The sequence below is a fragment of the Sycon ciliatum genome, chromosome 6 (genome assembly GCF_964019385.1).
Source record: "Sycon ciliatum chromosome 6, ocSycCili1.1, whole genome shotgun sequence".
Lineage (NCBI taxonomy): Eukaryota > Metazoa > Porifera > Calcarea > Leucosolenida > Sycettidae > Sycon > Sycon ciliatum.
The window spans coordinates 6,189,770-6,215,941 of record NC_088648.1 but is presented as its reverse complement, the minus strand read 5'-3'; the positions used below and the strand labels follow the sequence as shown (position 1 = coordinate 6,215,941).

The 26,172-nt window shown below is 47.4% G+C and overlaps 2 protein-coding genes across 2 annotated transcripts; both read right to left on the bottom strand.

Annotated features, from left to right (window-relative positions):
• Nucleotides 1–5,597: 5,597 nt before the first annotated feature.
• Nucleotides 5,598–7,019, bottom strand: LOC135819981 (uncharacterized). The gene has a single exon (XM_065333281.1). The coding sequence runs from the start codon at nucleotides 7,017–7,019 to the stop codon at nucleotides 5,598–5,600; it is 1,422 nt and encodes a 473-aa protein (XP_065189353.1).
• A 7,262-nt stretch (nucleotides 7,020–14,281) lies between these two features.
• LOC135819245 (uncharacterized) lies at nucleotides 14,282–25,065 on the bottom strand. The gene is made up of 5 exons (XM_065332415.1): nucleotides 24,766–25,065; nucleotides 21,979–22,063; nucleotides 21,454–21,644; nucleotides 18,613–18,739; nucleotides 14,282–16,645 (listed from the first exon to the last, which is right to left on the bottom strand). Exons 1-5 carry the CDS (start codon nucleotides 24,796–24,798, stop codon nucleotides 15,255–15,257), a joined length of 1,827 nt encoding a protein of 608 aa, XP_065188487.1. The 5' UTR covers nucleotides 24,799–25,065; the 3' UTR covers nucleotides 14,282–15,254.
• Nucleotides 25,066–26,172: the final 1,107 nt, after the last annotated feature.

The window sequence follows — 26,172 nt, the reverse complement described above, 5'->3', positions numbered from 1 at the left end:
CTCAAGCTCAACTGATGAGGGGTGAATTCCCCGAAACACTGTGTATTGAGCAGGGAGTGGTGCTTTCTTGCAGGTTTGCCGAGTCGGAGGTTCGATGGACTTCTCGTGTGCTCTGGATGGCAGTCGTGAGTCAGTCAAGTGTCAAGTAAAGTCGGCGGAATAGCGCGAGCTCCGGTGTGGGGAGCAAACCTTTCTTTTGTTCTTTTATTCCATATTTTATTGTTCTTGTTTGTTTGGGTTTTGGTCGTTTTCTCTATGAGGTCTTCTCCGATTGGTGGCCCCATGCTCACTGTGTTCAACTGCACTTTGCGTTCCTTTTTATATTGAGTTCCAGTGCACTTTGTGCTCATTTTCCTCCCTTTTCTCATTCTAATTGAATTTTGATGTATTGCGTTTTTGCTTGCCCGTACAAGAGGCTGTTCCATGATTATTCGGCTGCGCTAGCGGGGATCGGTTGCACTTTTGGTTGCTCTGGGTGGAGGAAGAAGCTTGCTTGGCTGCTGAGCTGCTTGATTGCTGTTTGGTCTGGAGCCGACTGGAGCAGCTGTTATATCTTCAGATTGGCTGAGATGGTAGTGTCCTGCCAGTGGATGAAGTCTCCTGGTCCAGGTCTGGTCGAATCCATCGCGCAAGTGCTGAGTCGTGCGTTGCGTCAAGCTGGATTACCTGCATCGCTGCATCAAGCACTGAGGTGAATTGCTAGCGCCACTCATGGACGCTTGGTGACGGATGTTTACCCTGTTGTTGCTGCTGGTCCAGGTCGTGGCACTTGCCTTGCCGAGCTAACTGTTATCACCAGGTGTCTGCGATATCCATGTTCCACGATGACTGGGTGCTTAACGTGTTGCCTGGTTTCAGGTGCCAGACGGCAGAGCATGTACACGAAGGTCGTGTGTGAAGGCTGGGAGAGTTTGCAGCGATTGCTACCCGAGGGGGAGGGGGCGTCATGTTCCCCCCTGCTCGGACACTGATTACTTGGGAGCGTTTCCCGAGGTATGTAGAGTAAAAATTGAAGTATCCCTTGAGGTAAGATGTTGACAACATTGGGACGTGTGGCCGAGTGGTCAAGTTCGTGATTCAAAGGATTGGTAATGGAAAAGTGCAGGTGAGTTCGAGTCTGGCTACGTGTAACTTTTTTCTTCACCTGCCACAACATCTACAGCACTCTCATGTACATGTACATTGCGGTGACATGGTGCTCAATTGCTCATAGAATTTCAACAATGATGCATAATGACATCACTATGACGTCAGGGTGGAGGAAATGATCTCACTAGACTGACTCACTGCCGGACTCGTAACAGGAGTGCAATGTAGTACTGAAATGATGACCAGTGGGAACTGTGCATGGAGTCATGTGATGTCACGTGATGTCACGTGATGTGTGTTCTTGGAATTCTGCTTCATAGTCCATGTTGGTATTTCTATGTTTACAGCCTTGCATGCATGTCTAGTGATATGTCTGAGGAGAAACCTTAATAGGAATGTAACAGCCATTACACAAACATGCCTACAGCAAAACCATCTGCAAGAAGGTACAATAAGAAAAAAATAAATAAAAAAATAAAAAAATAAGAACTGGAAGGAGAACTACAGAGCACTTCATGTTGAATTTTTCACGAGATTTTTGTACATAGATTCTCTCAAGAAGCTGAGTCGATCCCCACCCACCATCCTATCGATAGTCTTCTTTTATAATCCTTTCTGGAGAGTGGTGGCAACTTCACACTTATGCAAGCGATAAAATGCAGAACATGTACATCACATGTATGTACATGACAGATTTGCACCTATCAGAAACGTCTGCTCTAATGTCATCACACGCAAACACATACATACACACACACACACACATGCACACACACACACACACACACACACACACACACACACACACACACACACACACATGCACACACACACACACACACACACACATGCACACACACACCAGACCAGTGAATATTTATGCATACTGGAACATTAGTGAAAACCAGGAATTGTTCTCGCAAAAGTAGGGAATTGTGTGTATTTCTCAAGAATTGCCCAAGCATCACGAAGTCGCTACAACCTCTTCTTCACATTATTATTATATTATTATTATTATTATTTTAATATGGCAATAAGTAGGAATTATTATTATTTTGCTTGTTCGCGTTGGCATCAACCTGCATAAAGCATTATAGCCTTCACTTAAGCTGCCATAAAAAAGAAAGCTCATCCTAAGCGAGAGGGCTAGAGGAAAAGAATAACGATAACGAGATACAGAATACAAAGAAATCCAATGAGTTAAACATACGTATACAGTTCAAAACAAAACAGAGCAGAGCCGAAGTTACTAATCGGAGTTACGAATACGTTCTTCACAAGCTTCTAATAGTATCATGTAGTTCAAAAAATGTCCCAGAAGTATAGTGACCGGTTTAGCTGATTTAAAAAAGGTCGAATGAAGGTCTTAGAACAGAGCTGGATACAACATTGCAAGAGATTGCTTCAGGGTTCATTTTTGCAAGCGTGGCTAATGAAGTCACAACGAAGGGTCAAATCCCGTTGCACTACACTTTGGAGTAATTCATGTTGTACCGTACTGCGTACAGTAACTGTTGATGTAGTATACTGCATCTACGTCTTGAAGATGAAGGAAACGCCAACGAGGTGGATGGATGCATTCGGACGCATAGACAAAGTCCTAGCTGGCAGGACAGGTCGTTATGATGGTTGAGAGCGAGCTGTCATGATTGGGGGCAGCGCTGTAGCACCAGGATTTTAGGTGGGCTGACCGAATGGTATACACGACCAGAAACGAACACTCATGAAGATTCATGAAGATCCCGGTTGTGCAAGTATTCGGTGTCGGCGTTTTCGAAACGAGCCGGACTGGGTGGGTGTGCTACGGTCATGGTTGGTGACGATGGCTGATACTGAACTGTGCGTAGAAATGATTCATGGCTTGTATTCCGTGATTCAGATCTTCAGCAGTCTAAACTCTAACTCACACAAGAAGGAACACGACACAGACCATGCACAATATATTTTAAGTTTCTACAATACACCAATATCCAATGATTTTCAGGGTAAGATGTAAACGGGAAAAGTCTGAAGAAAACTTAGATTTTCACCATCAGTACTAGAACCAGGGACCTTCGCTCGAGTACAGCAGTGCTCTATGCACTGAGTTATGGTGTATGGTCTAATGATTACAAACAGGCAGAGGGAGTATACCTGTATACAAATATCCTAACCACGCTCTATGCGATTGATTTTCTAGACTGGATAATTCAAGGACATGTGATTGTCTGAGGGAATGCATGGCATGTTGATTTATGTATATGTACTACTGAAGTGTATTGTAACACACCATGTACCATGTACCATGTACCGTGTACCATGTACCATGTACCGTGTATACACCCGTCGCAAGAGAAGCACGCAAATCTGCAAATGCATTGGATGTGCACCCACAGATTTTCTCTTATAGCAACGATAGCGAACAAGATCTGAATGAGACAGATCAAGACTTGCGCCAGATAACTGTGTAATCCAGACAACTGGCGAAGCCATGTGAATCGACCACCAATGCACACCTGGTCTACACCACACGGAGTACATCGGCATAAAACGGCCAAGACAGTTACCTATGCACACCCTACACTTGCTGGGGTAACCAGTATAGACAGCACGCTGCTTTGATAGAAGCAGCACACACACACACACACACACACACAAACACACGTGCGCACACACACATGCACACACACACACACACACGGGCGCGCACACACCTTCCTTTTTCCTTCTTCTCCACTGCCATGACTGGCTAAGTGGCCCCATACGGGGCAGCTCTTGGATTAGCGCTGTCTCCGGGAAGCGGCACCAGGACCCGACGACTGACGTGACGGCGCATTCCCACGGGTTATAATTGCTATTGAACGCCGCGATGTACAACGATGCCGTGCGATATCCTGACGGCGGCGGAAACTGCGGTTGCACACACCGCAAAGCAGAGGCTTGTCGACAGGCTCTTGACGGGCAAGTACAATACGATCCACCCCATCAAGGCACTGGGACTTCCACTCACGGCGATTACTTGCCACGTCGAGCCAGGAATTGGGCTCAATGCCAATTGCCGCCAGGTCGGTCCGCACCACGTCCTTCCATCGCTTCCTCGGACCATGGGGTGGGCGCTTCGATGGCAAGGAGCCAAACAACAGCTGACGAGGGATGCGGTCGCCCCTCGGCATACGTGCCATATGGCCCAGCCACTGCAGCCGCCGCCTGCGAATCTTGTCAGCCGGCTGCTCCAAGTCGCCCCACCATTTCCGCACCTGCAAATTGGAGATGTGCTCATCAATCTGGCGTGCACGACCGATGTGCAAGATCATCCTCAAGCACTATGGTGAAACACGTCAAGCCGCTGCAGGTCCCTTTGCCGTGTTGTCCAAGTCTCAGAACCATACAGGAGGACAGCCAGAACAGTGACGCCATAGACTACACGCTTGATGCCGATGGTGAAGTCCGAGTTGTAGAACACTGCATCCTTCAAACTGTGGAAAGCGCCCGATGCAGCAGCAATTCTACGCGACACATCATAGGTACACCTGGCATCCGGTGTCACATGGCATCCAAGATAACGAAAGGAGTGCACGTGCTCCACCGTGCCGTTTAAAGGTGCCATGTCCCCGTTCACCACCCCAGTCCCAATAGCCATGAACTTTGTCTTGGCCATGTTAACCTTGAGCCCAAAGGCGGAAGCAGTAGTCTCAAACCCAGCGAGTGCTCTCTCTGCACCGGGGTGAGTCTTGGCAAGAAGTGCAGAGTCGTCCGCAAACTGGCATTCCGTTAGTGGAGCCCTGGTGTATGCTCGGAGACGCGTGTTGAACAGTCTGTCCTGACGAAACTGACAAATTGATAGTCCAATCTCGTCGTCACCAGCTATTGCTTCATGCCATTTCTCGACAACAGCAAGCATGTACAAATTGAAAAGAATCGGGGCCATGGTGCATCCTTGACGCAGTCCGTTCCCCACCGCAATCGGCTCCAACAGCTCGCCACCAATGCGTATAGATGCTGACATGTCGACATGGAACGATCGAATTACGGAAACCAGCACCTCTGGTACGCCAAGCTTTGCAAGCACCCTCCACAAGGCGGCCCGCGGCACCGAGTCATAGGCCTTTCGGAGGTCAATGAATACTGCAAATCCCTTGGAAGAATGCTCATGCAACTTCTCCGCGACTTGCCGAACAGAGAATACCATATCCGAGCAGCCCCTGCCTCTGCGAAAACCGCACTGAGAATCAGGCAGATACTGTTCCCCAACACGCTGCAGACGGTCCGCTATAAGCCGTGCAGCAAGCTTGCCAACCACGTCGAGAAGGGCAATCCCGCGCCAGTTATCAGTCAGACTCAGATCACCCTTCTTGGGGATAGGGACCAGGATGGCATCCACCCAATCCTGCGGTACTCGACCAGCTCGCCATACCTCCTCCAGCAATGCCTGCAGCTTACCCAGTAGAACAGGACCACCATACTTCAGCATCTCGGCAAAGACTTCAGAGCTACCACAAGCTTTGCCGTTCTTCAGTGCTTGCATGGCCTTACGAATCTCCACACGGTCGGGAACATCCGCAAGCTCCACCCAAGACCGGACGCTGGTCAATAGAGTCAAGGGTTTCCACGTCAAAGTCGCTGACGATATTGAGAACTCTCCCAAAGTGCTCCCGCCACCGCATGTTCGTGGCCTCGGGGGTGTCACAAACCTGTCCCATTGAATTCTTGATCGCTGTTGTGACCTTCGGTTTTAGTCCCTGAAACGCAGCCTGGATGTGTCTGATGCACTCCCAGCCACCCTTGGACGTGAGGCTGAAACGTTTGCAATCCTGGGCCTTGCTGAGTAGCCATTCCTGCTTGACGCGTCTGACTTCCCTCCGCGCGGAGCTGCGGGCACACTTATAGGCATTGCAATCACTGACTTTGCGTGTAGACACCCAAACAGCAAACAGCCGATCCCTCTCCAGTAGGAAAGGTTCAAGCTCTGCCTGACTATCCCGAAACCACTCCGGCTGTCTACGGCTCTCTCTGCCCAAGCAATCCTCTGCAACCTTGATAGTTGTTGTCTTGATGGTAGTCCACCAGTCATCCAAGGATGGCTCATGCGACCAGGCTCCCTCCAAATCTGCATCCAGCATGTCGCGAAAGACCTTACGAGTGTCCGGTTCGTCATCTCCGCCAGGCTTGCACAACAGCTTGGACACAGCAATGGGTTTTCTGATGACAGCACGGGTACGATGGAAACAGGGATTCTCTGCCAGGCGCAATTTCATAGCCAAGAATTTATGATCGGTATCACATTCCGCAGACCGGATGACTTGGCAATCAATACACTGGGAGCGTCGGCTCTGAGGAATGATGCAGTAGTCAATGCAGTGAGGCTGTTTGTATCGAGGATGAAACCAGGTATGCTTATGAACATCATTCTTCCGAAACCACGTGTTACATATGAGGGCACCATTTCTGGACAAGAAATTGAGCAAATCCTCTCCAGCTGAGTTCATTCGACCAAAACCATGAGGGCCTCTGACACTTGACCAGTCACCATCCGCACCAGCACTGCCAACACGGGCGTTGAAGTCACCAAGAAGGACGAATTGATCGTTCCTGGGAATACTGTCAATGAAGGACTGGACATCTGCGTAGAATTGAGTTTTCTCCTCACGGGGCCTGACAAACGTGGGGGCATACGCCACAGCGAAGTGCAGGCAAGACACAGACTGATTCCGACCACATACGAATTTTACCTGCAATGACAGGAGTCTGGAGCTGACCGCCGTCCAGCGAGAGCCTCCGCGTTCAAATGCCTCCCTGCATCTGCCTCGCAAAACGACAGCAACCCCTTCACCACGACGAGCAGGCTCATCCCCAGTCGGTGTTGGGCGACCACTTGTCAAAACTAAGCAATCTCCGACAGTATATTGATGAGAGCCAAACCAAAGCGTCTCCTGGAGGCCAACGATGTCCATTCCATACTTTTTGAGCTGACGACACACAAGGTCAATTTTTCTCTCCTCGCGAATATTCGAACAAACTTTCCTTGATTTTTTTGCTTTGGACGCCGTATTCAAATTTCGTCAGTGTCGACAAGAGTCCTGACGTTCCACGTTCCCAGAGACAGAACAACCTTTCGAGCCGCTGGTGCACGCGAGTGAAAAGACTCTGGGCGAGGGTTTGCAAGACCTCTACACCCAGGCGAAAGAGGGTCAGCGCGAGTGGTCACATCCGAAGTGGCCATGTCGTCAACGCTGAATTTTCCTCCTCCGCGGCAGCAAGATGAAGACTGCCTTGTCTAACACCGCGTCACTAAGTGTTTTCTACTCACCAGGGCTGGCCCTGGCAGAAGCCAGGAGCCAGCCCGTGGCCCTAAACTCACTACGAAGAAAGAAGAGTTCGGAGCTCCAAAAACTGCTTCCTCCTCTCTCAAGAGAAACGCACACACACACACGCACACACACACACACACACATACATACACACACATGCACCCACACACGCACACGCATGTCCTGTCATGTAGAGCCACTACCACTAGGGTCACGTGGGCCCCGGAGGGGCAGCAGAGAGAGAGAAAGAGCAGGCCACCCGATGGCACTCCAGATGCGAGACTAGTCGGAACCGGCGAGAGCAGATACACATATGCGGGAACTTGTCCCGTTCTCTAGCCGTTGGGCGGTGACACACACACACACGCACACTCGGACACTTTCACAATCTGAAGCTCTGTACCTGGGTTCAGTCAGAGAGACAAGAAGTTGCCTTTCAAAGTACTACAATATTGATTGTTAAAAGGCGACGTGGAGACAATAATCTTAATAATGCAATGAATATAACTAAATGCGCACTCATATCACAACCATGGGGACGAATAATGTATTCCAGAACGTTTTCTTGTCACAATTATCAATGGAATTCGTGACTAAAGAGAATGATGAAACTACAATATGGATTTATACACTTGGAGTGGAACAGCGAGGATACAAGCATAGTAAGAAAAATAGCACAAACCTAGGAACAATTTGCACAGATAATAAACTATAGGTGAGGTGAGAAATGATAGGAAATTCAGCAAGTGCAGTGTGACAATGGACATGAATGGGCAATATTGATTGTGTGACTGTGTTTTGTGATAGGAATCACATTGCCTTTCAAAGGCCTGAATTATGGCCAAAAATCTGTGGGTCATAATTTTACCACTCCGAGCTACGTATATCTTGAGTGTGCTGAGTGTTTGTCTGCATCTAGACGGTTAAAACATAGTTACATACATCCAAGAGTGGGTCATGGGTTACTGATCTCTATTTTCATTGGTTGAGCCATGGTTACTGATCTCTCTTTTCATTGGTTGAGCCATGGTTACTGATCTCTCTTTTCATTGGTTGAGCCATGGTTACTGATCTCTCTTTTTCATTGGTTGAGCCTTGGTTACTGATCTCTCTTTTTCATTGGTTGAGCCATGGTTACTGATCTCTCTTTTTCATTGGTTGAGCCATGGTTACTGATCTCTCTTTTTCATTGGTTGAGCCATGGTTACTGATCTCTCTTTTTCATTGGTTGAGCCATGGTTACTGATCTCTCTTTTTCATTGGTTAAGCCATGGCTACTGATCTCTCTTTTTCATTGGTTAAGCCATGGCTACTGATCTCTCTTTTTCATTGGTTGAGCCATGGTTACTGATCTCTCTTTTTAATTGGTTGAGCCATGGCTACTAATCTCTCTTTTTCATTGGTTGAGCCATGGTTACTGATCTCTCTTTTTCATTGGTTGAGCCATGGTTACTGATCTCTCTTTTTCATTGGTTGAGCCATGGCTACTGATCTCTCTTTTTCATTGGTTGAGCCATGGTTACTGATCTCTCTTTTTCATTGGTCGAGCCATGGTTACTGATCTCTCTTTTTCATTGGTTGAGCCATGGTTACTGATCTCTCTTTTTCATTGGTTGAGCCATGGTTACTGATCTCTCTTTTTCATTGGTTGAGCCATGGTTACTGATCTCTCTTTTTCATTGGTTGAGCCTTGGTTACTGATCTCTCTTTTTCATTGGTTGAGCCATGGTTACTGATCTCTCTTTTTCATTGGTTGAGCCATGGTTACTGATCTCTCTTTTTCATTGGTTGAGCCATGGTTACTGATCTCTCTTTTTCATTGGTTGAGCCATGGTTACTGATCTCTCTTTTTCATTGGTTGAGCCATGGTTACTGATCTCTCTATTTTTCATTGGATGAGCCATGGTTACTGATTTCTCTTTTTCATTGGTTGAGCCATGGCTACTGATCTCTCTTTTCATTGTTATCAGGTTCCATGAGGTACACCAGATTTCTACAAGCAGAGGTTACCACGATAGGTACTGTTCTCAAAGGAATCTCGTAACATCTTCTGAAGCCAGGTGAGACGATGGCTGGTGGAGACCGAAGAGGAGAAGGCTTTGTACAATTGGTTTCGGCAAAGGTTCGCCTTTCCTGTATTTCTGATATTGCTGAACCACCCAAGTTCGGTGGTGTGTTGCTTCGCTGCTTCGAATTGAAGTTAGACCGCATTGTCATGTTATTGCCGGTAACTGGTCCCGTTATGGCCCTGTAACAATCGACATTCTTTGTTGCCATGGGACTTAGCTTGTCCCCTCTTCGGTCTTACCATAACCTTGAGCCTTCCAAGTCATAGTTGGAAGGCCGTTGGTTTGCGCACTGGAGATGTGTTAGAGCTAGGTCTCAGGTCGTTGAATATCTCAGTAGCTTGTCAGTGTTGTGCCCTGTTACCGCACTTTCTGAATGTTTATTACCTTGTTACAGACATGGCTAGTTGCTTCATAACTCGTTCCCATGCATTTTCTTCTAGTTTACATTTTGTCTATTCTCGCACCTTTTTTTGGTTGTTTTGGCATAATGTATGCCGAAGAATTCGCTCATTTTGACTTGCGATAGTAGCAGCCTTTCAGCTTTTTTCTGAAAAATATGGATGCAATTTCAGCAACTTTGACTTGTTTTGGCATGGTTGCGAAAAGCACGAGTTGCGACAAAATGTGCATCTTTGGAACAGGACTACTCGGGAAATGCAGGAGAAGAGCCGATAAAAAGTTCACGGCACTAAGAGCATTGAACACAGCACCTATCCTTTGACACCGTGAATACAATAAGACAACTGAAAATGACCAAATTCTGCACTGATCGACCTTCTCTCCCTGTTGGAGCTAAGAGGATCGCCGGCCATCACTGCGCTGGTCGTTATGGCAATGTATATACATGTAATGCAATTTGCGATTTGGCATCTTGACCCACCTGGGAAAATCGAAGCACTTCCCTTTTATTATTCTTTTATTCCACGATGGCGTGACGCCAATAAGGATGATTGTTAAGTGCGATAGAACTGGTACTAGCCAGAAACAGTTAGATGGAAATTTTAACTTTGCCTTGAGTCAGTCTGCTTTCGAATTTCAGTTCAGAGTGCCTTTATCACTTCAAACCGTAGCAAGCAAACTAACATTCTCCCGAGCCAAGAAACTCTCAGTTGATGTATTTTCAGCCTGTGTTTCTGACCTTTTGTACAATAGAATCACAGTAACTTATGAACAGACTTCTTGCCAGGTAAAAATAGTAGAGAGGGGGGGGGGGAGGGGGGAGGGGAAACAGTTACCGGTAACCCATTTTTCCATATTCCAAAATTGCCTTGCCATACAAAATGCAACGTACGGGGGGATTCTCCCCCAACTTCATTCCCGACAATCATGTCTTTGTGATCGGTGCCTGCAAGCATTTTCGTAATATATTATTACCTGAAAAGACACAAAAATCGGAAATGAGTAGGAGGGGGGGGGCAAACATTTCCCCAAGGAGTCGTCCAAAGAGAGTAGGGGCACGCTGCGCCCCCTTACCCCCATTCGGCTAGAACGCTGCGCCCCCTTACCCCCATTAGGGGCACGCTGCGCCCCCTTACCCCCATTAGGGGCACGCTGCGCCCCCTTACCCCCATTCGGGTAGAACGCTGCGCCCCCTTACCCCCATTAGGGGCACGCTGCGCCCCCTTACCCTCATTCGGCTAGAACGCTGCGCCCCCTTACCCCCATTAGGGGCACGCTGCGCCCCCTTACCCCCATTCGGCTAGAACCCTGAAACAAAAATGTTTTTACATGTTGTTGTTGCCTATCCGAGTTCAATGAAACTACTCGGATGCAGAGCTAGAAATAAGTTAATAACACTATTATTGCACTTTCTGACTGTTTATCATTGTTGCGGTGCGACTTGGTCCCGCAACTAACCATCGTCAGGCAGACCACAAAAACCCAGAAACTCCTTTAATCGACATTACCACTCGTTTCCAACAAGAACACCAAAGAACACACCGAACAACGATCGCCAAATCGCTGTCCTGGGCAAAACATGCAGCGTGCGTGCATTTGGCTTGCGCTGCATGCATGCACACAACGACGTGGCATAGAGAGAAAAATGCAGCGTACAGAAAATGCATGATCATCGTAGCCATAGAGATACTAAATATGGCGACTGCCAAAGTCCGCGTGCAGCGCGGACGAGTACGAGTGCATGCAACGAAAAGAAAAGCAATAATTTGAAATGCAGGACAAGCAGAAACTAATAATGACTTGCAATGTGCTGGAGTGAAAGAATAAAGAATTGTTGGTTACGGAGGTGAAAACAGTGTCTGTCAAGGGGTGCTTGCACCCAGCGACAGGGTGACAGCACACCCTGTCAGCGAGAGTAAGTTTCGCCAAGTAGATCGTAGCGGAGTTGCCGCGGATGGCGATAATGCAACGGATCAAGTACTAGTAAGTACATGTACATTGCAACCAATTAGTGTGTCAACAATTCTACTTATATAATACATTAGAACAATTCACAAGATATTCCGCTCGTGAACATGGCGTGGTACGAACACGCATAGCAATTACTGTGTCGTAAAATGCGTCTCGACGTAGACGTAACAGACATGCACTCGTGATGTAATTCTAACGGACTAACAAAATAATTAAAGAATAAAGAATTGTTGGTTACGGAGGTGAAAACAGTGTCTGTCAAGGGGTGCTTGCACCCAGCGACAGGGTGACAGCACACCCTGTCAGCGAGAGTAAGTTTCGCCAAGTAGATCGTAGCGGAGTTGCCGCGGATGGCGATAATGCAACGGATCAAGTACTAGTAAGTACATGTACATTGCAACCAATTAGTGTGTCAACAATTCTACTTATATAATACATTAGAACAATTCACAAGATATTCCGCTCGTGAACATGGCGTGGTACGAACACGCATAGCAATTACTGTGTCGTAAAATGCGTCTCGACGTAGACGTAACAGACATGCACTCGTGATGTAATTCTAACGGACTAACAAAATAATTATTACACTCGCGAAATGCATAGCAGTAATACGCACCGCACCAGTATTGCAAGCGACCTAGCATGTCTTGACAATACTGCCCTTGCAGCATGTGACAGTTCTGTACACAATTCGTAACTACAATACACTAATAGTATCAACGTGCAACATATGACAACATGAAAGGATAATGTTCAAGAGTGCAGTCTCCTGTCCAATCATCTTGTTGCAGTCGTGGATAGTTGCTGCATAACTTGTTCTCATATGTTTCTTCTCTTTTTTACGAGTTCAATTATGTTGTCTAACAGAGCAGGCGGACGCTGCGCCCCCTTACCAATACCACCCTTTGGCTGGAACCCTGAATCAATAATGTTTTTACATTATTTTTGTTATTGCCTACTAGTCTGAGTTCAATTTTGACAATGATATTTTGACGTTTCACTTACCAACCTGAACACCACGGCTGGTAGCGTGACAAGCAGCTGCTCCAGACCAGAACACATCCATAATGTCAGGCAACGATGACGCCTGTGACAACGGGCTTCAGGTTCCAACAAGCGAAACAACTAAACACTTTCTGTCACGCTCGCAGAAAAACACCGTCGCAACGGCGCCATGGAACAATTTCTAAACTTCACTTGCAGAGAAACAGGCACAAAAAGTTTACAACACGAACCCCGGCACTACACGCACGGTGGCTGTTTGCAAAGCCAGTCCGGCAGTGGACAGAGCATAACACTACATCATAATTATCGGCAAGCTCAACTGATGAGGGGTGAATTCACCTAGCCACTGTGAGCAAGGAGTGGTGCTTTCTTGCAGGTTTTCCGAGTGGAAGGTTCGAAGGGCTTCTTGTGTGCTCCATGGACCATGGCGCAGTCGTGAGTCAATCAAGTGTGAAGTCAGTCGGCAGGAAGCGCGAGCTCCGACGTTCGGAGCAGATACCTTCTTCACTAATTATTACCGCCGAAGTCGCAACATTAATTTTTATATCCGTATGTAGCTAATGAAAGGACTTTGGGTGTGAAATTCTGAGCTCGTTGAAGTTGATAACCGGCGTATTGATGAATATCATTCCTCACAACATACAACCTCAGGAGTATACAGGCTAACACAAACCCTGATTTGAAAGATACGGTAGGGCCGAAAGTCGTGTGTCGGACTGTGGGTGCGCTGTGCCAGCATAGCCCTGTCGCCTGCCTACTGAGAGGCTACATCGGTGCTGAAAATCATGCATGCGGTGTGCCAGCATAGCTCTGTCGCTTGCCTACTGAGAGGCTACATCGGTGCTGAAAATCATGCATGGCCTCGTGAGAGCCCTCCGTGCTAACTAAGGGTGCGTTCGAATTGTCACTCTTTCACCTTTCGACGAGGTTTCTGAACAGGTGGCTTATTGGCCTCTTCAGAAAACGACGGTTTAATCGAAACTTCTCCAAACTTCCACGGCACAAACTCATCCGATGCCGGGAGAGGCGGATTAGTTCCGAAGAGTTTGGATTCCCGCGGAGATAGTCCATCGGATGACCAACCGGAGCGGACGTCATTATTGCCATGACAATTCCATTGAAAAACTCCAGAATGATAGAAACCGTTCTATTGGGACATTATCTCTTTTTAAAAGAATTTGTTAGAACAGTCGATGAAGACAATTCGAACGCACCCTAACTAACACTTTACATCAGAATGATGTTGACTGCACAGTTTGTTATACAAGTCATGTACTTGAAAACTGCAATGCTGCTCAATAAAATCCAGTCGCTTCACTCAAGTACGCGCCGGGCGTCGCGCAGCCATAGATCTGGGAACACTGGGCTGCGGAATGATTATGATGCAAGGCGCAAACGAATTACTTGAGTGATGGGACCGGATTTCATTGAGCAGTACACCCTATTTTGCTGACACTGGCAACGAGATAATTCTGCAGTTTAATAAGGCACAATAACTGCATAGACCATGCGATCATGTGTGTATTATGTATGGAATAGTTATAAATAATCGTCTCAACAACTAATTACTTCAGACTATAATGTAGTACCCAAAGAAGAAATATAAAGCAGTGGGTGAAATATCAGTCCAGGAAGTCCTTTGCTATGTTAGGTAATCCTATACTCCATATGTACAACAATAGTAAATCGCACCAGGAGAGAGAGAGAGAGAGAGAGTGCGTGCAAGGAGGCGGAGCGTGAGCGTGCGTGCATACGTGTGTGTGAGTATGTATGTATGTATGCGTGTGTGTATGTATGTATGTGCAAGCATTAACTGTACAAAGATAGAGAAAGGAACAGGGCTGCGCGCATGAGTAGCTTTCAAATCAGTTGCGTGGAGAAGGCACAGCCTGCCCACCCAAATGGCAGCAATTATCTGCAAATACAAGAAAGGTGACAGGGAGAAAATTCCGCCGCAAGGGTATGTGTACCGTCAGGTTTGCTGGCAAGCTGGACTGCCGACTTGATGCAGAGCCAGTCATCTCCACACCTTTGGCGTTATAGACTAGAAGAAACTATTAAAAGGAAAGCATAGACGCTTGCGCCAAATTGAAAAAAAATCCAAGGCAGTAGTGACAAAAGTTCACAAAACAATGACAATGTAACATAAGGAATGAGTAGAGTTAGGAAAGACACGCAGGGTGTGTATTATAATATTATTACGATGTTAGCTGTGCTTGAGGGGAAAACGTGCATTGTTAGAGGTAGAGAATTGCATTCCTGTCAAGAGGTTTGACTGTGGATTCTCAGTGACTGAGGAAAAGCGACCAGCACCTGCTCTGCCGCTGGGAATTGTTCGAAAGAAGAGACGCTCAGGTCGCTGTGTGAAGGGATCTGGAATGAGGTAACGATTAACATTTTGGCAGAGAGTGAAAAGCAAATCCACGCTGCAATATCACTGTTGGTACATTCGTGGCGCTCTCGGTGACATAGCAAAGTCTTGATGACCGTTCCTGAGTGGTGTGGGACTAGCAGCTGGTGTGGGTTCATCGTGTAACGTAGCAGAGCGATACAAGCCGGCTGCAGAGTCCGGCCTCCAAGGAAGGGGTGGAGTATGTTCATGGAGTAGGTCAGAGGGAGTAGGATTGAGCGACGTGTTCATTCTACTGTTCCTAAGGGAAACCTGCGAATAGTGCTGTGGAGTAGACATTCTAGCAGTCCTTGTACCAACATGGAGAGGTTTAGTGTCCTGCAAACTAGTCGTCCTTGACATGACTGCAGAAGAAGATGGATAACCTGCTTGTTCAAAAGGTCTGGGACTGCAATGTTCTTGTGTTATCCGTGAACCATGAGAATGTCTCAATGAGCCATGCGTTGTGACAGTGCCTCGAGTGCCACTCCTGCCACCGGCATGCCGGGCAACAAGGGGACCGACAGGGCTTGGGTGCGATGCAAAGGAATTCGACTTAGGCATTGCAATGTCACACAAGTCATCCATTTCATCATGTTCCCAACCGACTGGAACGTCACTCGCGTGCATACGCCTTGGGTTTCCGTGTGATTTAGTACTCGATGAGCGCGAATCAAAATCAGCAGTGCCAGCGACCATTTCCTTTGCCGAGGCGCCCGACCAATGGTTAGATCGACAGCTCCCACCTACGCGACTGGGCCTCCCCTGTTCATGGATGCTACCGCACCAAGTACTCTCTGAGTGACGTGCAGATCCTTGTTGACTAAGATGTCTGCTCTGCCGTGTCGATCTATAGCTGCTAGAACCGAATCCTGTGTCCGCCGGTGGAAGATAATCCTCACCGCCAAAACTTGCGCTCAGATCATGGTAGCCCAATCCATCATCAATGTCGGCAGATTTGAAATACGACATGGTGCTCCTCATGTTGTCTATGCGCTGCTTTGACCTGCCAGTTGCCGGACCAGTGTCAGTGGAGCGCCAGCTCTTTGGCGAGTTGATGAGAGCAGTATCGGCTGCCTGCAGGCCATCAGCATTGTTGTGCAGCAGGTGCTTGACACCACGCAGTGCCTGGTAGTTACTGGAGTATAGCGACTGGTTGCGGGCTTCTAGGGATGAAGCAGGACGCGGAGGGGCTGCAGGTGGTGGCGACATGTGCTGTTCGCCCAGATGAGGAAGTGTAGCATCAGGCATACCCGGTATGACTACGTTATCCGACAGCATTGCTCGCCCTGGAGAATAGGAGGAGCGCAGTTGAGGTTTCGGTTTCTTGTGTCGGAGTTGGTGGATTCTAGCAAGCAAAGATGCGCCCAACAGAGACACTACCACACAGCCCAGTGTTCCGTACAAAAGCAGTGAGCCAAATCCAGTCCTAGCGTCTGCAGCACAGAACAATTTCAAGCACATTCAAAATAAATCATAAGTACAATAAGAAGGAGGTCAGGTGCATTCCTGGATCGGCAGGGGTTTGTAACAGTTTCACCCTGCTTCTGTCAATTATCACTCGTATCTTTCAGCTTACACATTCAAGCCTACGCTCGCACCACCTAGGCTGCACTACCGACATCAACAAGGTGAACACAGTGATTTCTACAAGTACAATCTAAGCGCATCAGCCCTTTATCACGGCTATCTTGCTCATGGATATTGTCGTTTGCTTGATTGCCAAGTAAATCGGCTGCAGAGTTCTACAAAAGAAGTAATGTATAAGAGCCCATTTTCGGCCGTAAATAACAGTTATTGCCGTAAGAATGCAGACACTGAGCCCAGAGCTTGAACCATAGTGCATACTTTTGCTATAGAAAACTCGTTCAATCACTTTCATTCATTCACACTATATTCGAAGGGTTCTCCAAACGTGAGTGGATACTTATCTGGGGGTGGGGGGTTCCTGGAAGGGTGCATGGGATGAAGGGGAAGTGAAAATGGGTCAAGGGTATAGACTTAGCAGAAGAAACTGCTAAAAAAACTACCGTGAAAAACCACCGGGGAGAAGCAGAATACATTGCAACAAGTAGGAGAACATGACGTGTCAATCGCTAGTACAACTACACATTTCTCTCTCCCTGCAAAGGTGCACAGACACGCTTTTATACAAGAAATTTAGTGTTCTGTGGTGGATGCGCCGCTGTCTCAGCATGCAAAGCCGCATCATGCATCATGCCCGATTTCTCATATGGCTCCAATGCCTTCTCAGCATTGTTGGCGGGTAAGCACCTGGACCGTCTCCAAGTTCTGCAGAATCGTGCGGCTCGAGCTGTGTATGGATGCTCGCCGCGTATTTCTGCCAGAAACCTGCTTGTATAACTCGGTGCCTACCGTGTCCGGGAGATCTTCATCCAGAAGCTCATCTTCCTGGTTTGGCGCTGCCGCTACTCCCGTGCTAGCCCTACACTGCAAGTGCTGTTGCTACCAACCAGTGGCGCTCCTACTCGGCTCCTGTCATCTATGGGTCCAAGACCACCACCAACCCGTACTGAGATGGGAAAGGGTTGTTTCGCGCGTTCCAAGGAGCTAGGCTCTGGAATGTGTTGCCACCAGCGAGCTACGGGCCATACCGCACCCGGCCCAATTTCGCACTGCTGCTGTTCCAAACAGTATGAACCTTCCAGGTCAGACGGATCACTATCGCCATATTTTCATTATAATTATGCCTGTTTGTTAGCCTGCCTGCCTGTCTATCTCCCTGTTTCTCTGACAACCTGCTTGTTACTTTGTGTGCGTGTTTTCAGGTGTAAAACCCTGTTGTAGAAGTCTCAGCCCTCATTTCTTAGACATTATAAGATTTAGTGTAACCCTCTCTCTCTATTTCTCTCTCTCTCACTATCTCTCTCTCTCTCTCTCTCTCTCTCTCTCTCTCTCTCTCTCTCTCTCTCTCTCTCTCTCTCTCTCTCTCTCTCTCTCTCTCTCTCTCTCTCTCTCTCTCTCGTCCTCTCTCTGTTTTTGGTGCACACAACATCCCTGGCGTTGATCGCTTTCTTCAAAGTTTCTTGCTTAGACTTCTGCTGCGCCTTTGTTCTCGTACTCTCCTCTATGTACTAGTGTTGTGCAAACCCTCCTTCTAGTCTGTCTCATTTTGCCCCGAGATGTGTTGGTGCATAGGATTATGACTCTCATCATTCGCTTCCTTGTCACTGGACAGTTCTGTCCGTTTGGTTTTAGCGAATTCAAATAAAGAAAACAACAACAACAACAACAACAACAACAACAACAACAACAACAACAACAACAACAACAACAACAACAACAACAACACACACACACACATAGCTGTATGTATGCAAGCATGCACGCCGAGGCACGCACCGCTTCCACCACAAACGACATCATGCCTCATGAACGTTACCTGGCGTAATGAAGAGAGTGAAGTTCCTCAAGACCACACCATTGCCGAGTGCGCAAGTGTATAGTCCAGCATGCCATGATGATACGTGACGGATGTTTGCCGTAGATGTCTTGTGCGTACTGCCATTCTAATAGTAAAAGACATAATCAGACCAACATCCAAAATAAGTGCTTCTCATTGAAGGAAGCTTGGTGGACGAGTCGATTGCACTGCCGGTACAAAGACTTGGCAATGGTCCTTATGCACGTTGTACAGATGTACGAAGTTCTGTGCTAGGGCCATAGGTGTGTACAGACCCGGTTGGGTGTTCATTGTGTGCTATACATTGTCATTTTGATTTTTGGATTTTGATCAATTTAGCCTCATACTTCATGGTAAACGATTGCTTGTCCAGCTGCCTCACTTTGGGATTGAACTAATGACAGGCTAGATCCTTGCCGGAATTTTCAATGTTCACGGCAGTGTAACTCCCAGCTCAGTGTAGTCGTATACTGAGGGCTTGCTGTCTCATGTGCACCACCATGAAAATAAACCCAGGCTTGCAAGCGGAACTACTATCTGGTATTCTCCATTAGGCTTGTTGATTGGGCGAGGATTTCTTCTTGGTCACTGCACCAGGATTTTCCTTTTCTGATCTTGTTTTTCGCCTTTTACAAGAAAGGAGTGCAAACAAGTTTTACCATTCCCGAAAGTGTTTAACCATTTCGTGTGAGATTCTGGAAATGAAGTAAATACAGGACCCACCGACTCAATTCTACGGCACGGCGGCCGGTATACAGAAAAGCCACGGGTCAGTGGATTGAAGCGCACATTTTGATAAGCTAGACCTAGTACAGTCGTCCCTCTCTAATCCAGCACTTTATAAACCAGCACCCTGGATAAACCAGCACAATTTTCAGTAGCCAAAATGTCCTTTTCATGCACATTGCAGCAGTAAATCATATTCGTTAATCCAGCACCCTCCCTAATCCAGCAGATTTCCGTGGCACAAACGGTGCCGGATTATAGAGGGACCACTGTACTACTACTCAAGCTTAACTCATGAGAGGTGAATTCCCCGAAACACTGTGTATTGAGCAGGGAGTGATGCTTTCCTGCAGGTTTGCCGAGTGGAAGCATGGCCAGCAATCGAGGACATCTGAGAGTTGTAATTTTTGTGCTCCTCCGAGGTGTGATTTTTGGCGTGCTGGGCCAAGCACAAGGAAGCCATCTGCAAAAAAACTGCAGAAAATGGTTGTTGTTTGATCCTTTGGTGTAATCTTTGTTTCTAGTCGAAGCTAGTTGCTGTTTGGAGCAGAAACGCTGAAATTGACTATTTTCTGCATGTACTCATACATGTACTCATGTACTCAGGCATGCAGTCTTACTCGTATTTTAGCTCTTTTTCTGAAATGGATGCTGCTCTGCGCCCCTTGGTGAACATTTCCTGCGCTCGTGGAGCAGCTGAAAAGGACCACTGGTATGTCTAGTTCCTGGTTTGAAAGTGGAGAGTCGACTTTTGTGCCTTGAAAAAGGAGTAGAGAGCGATAAAGGTACGTCTGTGGCTTATTTTTGAGTGCTCCTCGTACATTTTTGATCGTGATAGAAATTCTCAGACCAAAGTCAGACCAAAGTCAGCGCGATGATGGCCGTACAGTTTTCTTGTGGATTTTTTAGTTGTTTCATCTCGTATCTATGTCAGTATCGTGATGGTGAAGTGGAGAGGGTGATTTTCTTCCTCTAGGCTTCGTTCGGCCGACTTTGCTTCGTCCTCGTTGAAAAGTGATCCTGAAAAAAAGGTCGATTCGCAAAATTATGTTGATTTTGAATGTACGTGATGACATACGATTGCTGGCTATGGGTTCGATGGACTGCTCGTGTGCTCTGGATGACAGTCATGAGTCAGTCAAGTGAGAATTCAAGATGGCAGGAAAAGCACGAGCTCCCACATAGGAAGCAACATGCAATTCCCCAAGTATCGCCGAAGTCTCATCAACCTCTTCTGGACATGGTACGTGACCAATTTACTAGGACATTGAGAAAGCATATACATTCACTTCCCACATCCATTCATGTTCATCTAGAGAAAGTATCTTCTCTAGGTTCAAGCCAAAGAAGAATAGGAGTGCCCTCCTAAATTCTCCAGGAGAAAACCTCCTGCAAGGAGGTTTGCGACCACTACTATATAAAGTGGAAGTGTCACTCTTCGCCTTTTTGAGGACTCTCGTTTCTCTGACCAGGTGGCTTATTGGCTTTTTCTGAAAAAATATCTCCTCGAAATCCACAACCTGATCATAAGGTAAGGGTAGATGAGTTGACAAGACCTAGAAATATCCCTGTAAAAACAATTGTTCGCATGCACTTCCCGTAGAAGCTACGACAAAACCTACCCATACGGTATGGCAGGCACATTCATCAAGTGGGCGTACGCTTAGAAAGTTTCATTGCAATGACGAGTCCATGGACAGCCACGGTTTTTTCGGAATACTTTAACCCGTCGAGGGCCAGTATGAAATTCTGGGGTGGGCTGTTCCTTGCCAACTCGGCACCCATTTAAACAAGGAGGGTACTACTAGTAGTACACACGTACTCACGCACGCACACACGTACGCACACACACACACGCACACACACACACACACACACACACACACACACACACACACACACACACACACACACACACATAGACACACACACACACGTACACACACACACACACACACACACATATGCACGCACATACGCATGCACACACGGGCATACACACGCAACCACGCTCACACACATGCACAGCATTGCGCTGCCCTGGCATCAAGATGATTATTCGGCAAGGGAGTAAGTCATCTCCACTGCACTAACCTTGGTGGAGATGAGAAAACTCCTGCCAGAACTGACACTCCGTGGCGTCCTCCACACAATGCTGCCATTGAGTGTGACATAGCAGATGAGCTGAACAGAGCTGCCGAGAGCAGCATGCAGTACTGTGTTGTTTGGCTGTTGCACGGTTGTGCCAGGCAAGTCTGCTCTAGATCCACTTTCATCCTCGCCGCCTGCATGGGGGAAGAGGAAAGTGGCAGCGGAATGTATCGATCCAGGTAGAGAAACGCGTACAGATCAAAAGGAATGGAGACACACACAGGCAGAAGACGGACATGCAGCCCAACAGACAAACAGTCAGAAATGGAAACCAAATTGTAGCATTTTAGACACGCACAGCACCTTGCTAATGGTCTCTTGTCACTGGCTAGTGAAACAGCTCTTATTACGGGCTACACACTAAATATGAGAACCGGGAATCGTATCCACTTCGGACATAGTAACAAATACTTTTGAAAAATAGACATTAGATAAATCTCATTCTGAACGGGCACTATTGCAACTCACCATCTGCTGTTTCTTGACAGACGACCAGCGTGACTAGCCCACAGCTAATGAGCCAGGTCAAGATTATGGCTGGAAATAGAATAGACTGCATGTGGAGAAAACAGAGCAGCATAAACCAACCTCAACACAAGCAAGCACTGGTTCGATCCTGTACAGATAGATTCAACATGCATTTTGCGGCACCAAATTTTCGTACCTCGCTTCACGCTTTCACTGGCGCTCTCTGTGACACAATTGTATTGCGGTCACACGCACACACACACACACATGCATGCACGCATACCACACACACACACACACACACACACACACACACACACGCACGCACGCACACACACATGCACGCACACACTTCCACTTGCACATGCACATCTCTGAAGTGATGATAGCGAACAAGGTGTGTTAGACATAGCAACTTGTGCTGGGATTACACCATTCAACAGCTTACAAGGCTGATGAATTGACCACCACTGAAATAAAATAAAATGTTTAGCCTGGTCTACACAACACAGCTGATTGAAGGTTCTTTTCTGGCCAGTGAATCCATTTTTTTCCATTTTTCATGCACACACACACACACAAAACAGCAGTGCGGGCACGAGCAATACAAGGCCGGAGAGTACCCTGTCAGACATGGTCAACATGGTGAACACTGATTGCTAGTGTACTGGTATGCGTGTAGTGGTCAAAGAAGGCAAGAACGCAACTAACCACCGTCCTGCTCCTACAGGGCGATGCACTAGTTTTCCGTGACCTGCTCAGCACCTCGCGTCTGCTAGTTAGCTATGGATCTTGACCTGATACCCGTGCAGCTAAGAGACGCGAAATACAGCATATCACTATGCCACGGGGACAAGCACTGAGAACTTGTTTCCTGCTTTCAGCTTCCTACGTGATGAGATTCCTTGGTGGATATGAACCACACTCGCACTGCTACGATAGGTTGGACTTGCGAGCTACATGGACCGGCTCGCCATGGGAATATAGAATGACTTCAGGGGGTGGGTTAGCGGAACAGCTAATGTGCGCTCAGTAGACGGGGTGAGTCAGCGGATTCTCTTACGGGCGTTAAGTATGGAGGGTGAGTCGCTAGTGCTATGCAGCGTTATGCCACCACTTTGCCAAAGCACCTCAGCTGGTGATGTAATCATAAAACCTCTATTGCTTTTCTTCTCGAAAACCTAGTTTACCCAAATACACCATTGCTGCTCTTGCAACCTTGCCCGCAGCGGTCCATACCCTAGATTGGCTAGGGCACCCCATAAGACTAAAATGACAAATCACTGTGCCTCATTTCGAGACAATTTACTGGGCCGGCATCACACTATGTACTCCAGAAAACAAATTGTCCAGAGTCAACACTTTTGGCGTCCTTTCCATGCATTCCTCGACAGGTTCGCTATAGCACATGTCATCCTTATCCAATAAACATACTTCAAGTAAAACATACTGGTTCTTGATAATAAATGTGCTGAGCTTGCATGTGTTAGCTTCCCACGCTCCCGCATGGCACCTTATGTTCCGTTGGCCTGGGTAGCTGCTTAGACACTCATACGTGTATATGCCATAGCTAACCAGGTCTTTTACCAAGCTCTCTCTCTCTCTCTCTCTCTCTCTCTCTCTCTCTCTCTCTCTCTCTCTCTCTCTCTCTCTCTCTCTCTCTCTCTCTCTCTCTCTCTCTCTCTCTCTCTCTCTCTCTGACACGCAGACAGACAGACAGACAGGCAGACAGGCAGACAGACAGACAGACAGACAGACAGATAGACAGACAGACAGACAGACAGACAGACAGACAGATACACACACGCACACTCTCTCCCTCTCTATCTATCAAAATCGTCGCCCCCAACCTACATCGTTCTTGGGTTGCTGTGAAAGTTGAGCAATGGGAGTCAGAGGACTCAAAATTGGTGCCCAACTTGTGGCTCCAACCCATGAACCATAGTCTCATGCACTACTGACTGAGCTAGCCAGGCTAAATAGCAGCTATCCAGGCCAACGGAACATAAGGCACCATACGGGAACGCTGAAAGCCATTATGTATGGGGTGCGGGGGAACGGATGTGCGGGGAAACAATGTTCGGGAGATGAGGAGCTATCAGTAGTATGCAGCTGGCCTTACTTGAGTTACAACGTGCTCAGTGTGACACATGAAGTGATAATTATTCTCTTTAAAAAAATCGACGTACATGTAGTCTGCTAAGAGATTGTCACAATTCTTACCATGTGTTTGTTCATGTGTGTGTGTGGCGGGGGGGGGGGGGGGGGGGAGTAGAGGTACCGGTATGAGGAGGAATTTCAAATTTTCGTTCCGAAAAAGGCGTTGGTAATTGGGAGGGCTCCTAAAAAGTAATTAGCTACTTGACCTGACAGAAATCTGGGAACTGTGCAGAATTACTTCGATCTCTATTCTGTGATGGAAGGAATACGATTCCAGTGAGATCGGCATTCGACTATATGCAGTGCTCCGCTTGTTTGCCTCGGAGCACTCTAGAACGTGGTCACGCCACTTTACCATACATGTACACTGTCATGATTAGCACTCGGTATTGTACACAAATGACAAGGAACAGCGGAGTCGGCAGACGCCCGTACATGTTTCCTTCTTCCATTGGCAGTCAAACACGGTGTCCCTTAGTACATGCACATGAAGGTAGCACATGATTCTATGATTTGAACAACTGTTAGCATAAACCAGTAAGGTACGCGGACAAACAGTGACAACGCAAGACAAAGTTATGCGTTGATCCTTGGCGTCCACGCGAGCGGGACGGAAAGTACGCTTACCATGATAGAGCCTCCTGCGCCGACATTTCGCATGAAATGAAGCTCGAATCCCTGAGGACTCCTGTTTCAGCAACTCCGTAATCCGCGCGTCCCCAGGAGATCGGCTCTAGACTGTCAGCCAACTGATAGATTTCTTCGATAACTCTTTTTGTACAACGAAGAAAGTAGTTGTACAATTCTCAAATGCCACACCTTCCCCACTACTTGCTATAGCGATTCTAGAGCAATTAATTGCTTCCCTGTTACAGCTCTTTCCAACAGCAATCTCAAAAAGAAGATAACACCGGTTGTAATGTTGGATCGTGGAATAAGAAGTCGAAAGAAAAACAATTCGATTGATCGAACTCACCACGCAAGCAGAGCCGCATACAGGACCAGGTTAACCGGCCGGATCATGGATCATGCAGTCATCAAAATAATCGTCTGCTGCTTGTTTGTCAGATCATGTGGATCAATCAGTTCAGTACTGCGTAGCTGTAGTGTAGATCTACGTGTAGATGGGTCTACGACGAGTAGTGAAGAACATGTGCGCGCCGCGCCGCCTGTACTTTTGACCCCGGCGACAAATATGGCCTCAGGCTCAGGGTCAGCTCAAGAGTCAAGAGTCAAGTGTTTTGCATCATTCGTTTGAGTCAACACAGCACTGTCAACCATGGTCAACGTGCAACAGGGCCAGGGAGGGAGAAGCGGATCCGCAGCACATAATGGTGGTTTTCTACTGTCCTGGTCAAAGAAATCCGACCTCATGGATTGATAGCACCAAAGGCTACACAGTCCCAGCACCAAACACACAACTCTGCGCACTTGAGCGCGGCGCCACTTTAGTGATGAGGTCGGATTTCTCTGGCTAGTAACTGGTCGAAACTGCGTCGACACTGAGCCAGGCATACTTCGGCGAATTGCTTCTTCAGCGAATAGTGTATTAAGCCCCATCCCTCACACAAACAAGTCAACAAAGAGGCATCTTTGGATTGAGGAGTGCTGGTTTCGAAACAACTGGTTTGAAGCTCAAAGTAGAGCTGCTGTTACTGAGCTCAGAGCAGAGCTGCTGTTAGCTCAGAGCAGAGCTGCTGTTAGCTCATAGCAGAGCTGCTGTTAGCTCATAGCAGAGCTGCTGTTAGCTCAGAGCAGAGCAGGTGTTAGCTCAAAGTAGAGCTGCGGTTAGCTCAAAGTAGAGCTGCTGTTAGCTCAAAGTAGAGCTGCGATTAGCTCAAAGTAGAGCTGCTGTTAGTTCAAAGTAGAGCTGCTGTTAGCTCAAAGTAGAGCCGCTGTTAGCTCAAGGTAGAGCTGCTGTTAGCTCAAAGTAGAGCTGCTGTTAGCTCAAGGTAGAGCTGCTGTTAGCTCAAAGTAGAGCTGCTGTTAGCTCAAAGTAGAGCTTCTGTTAGCTCAACGTAGAGCTGCAATGCT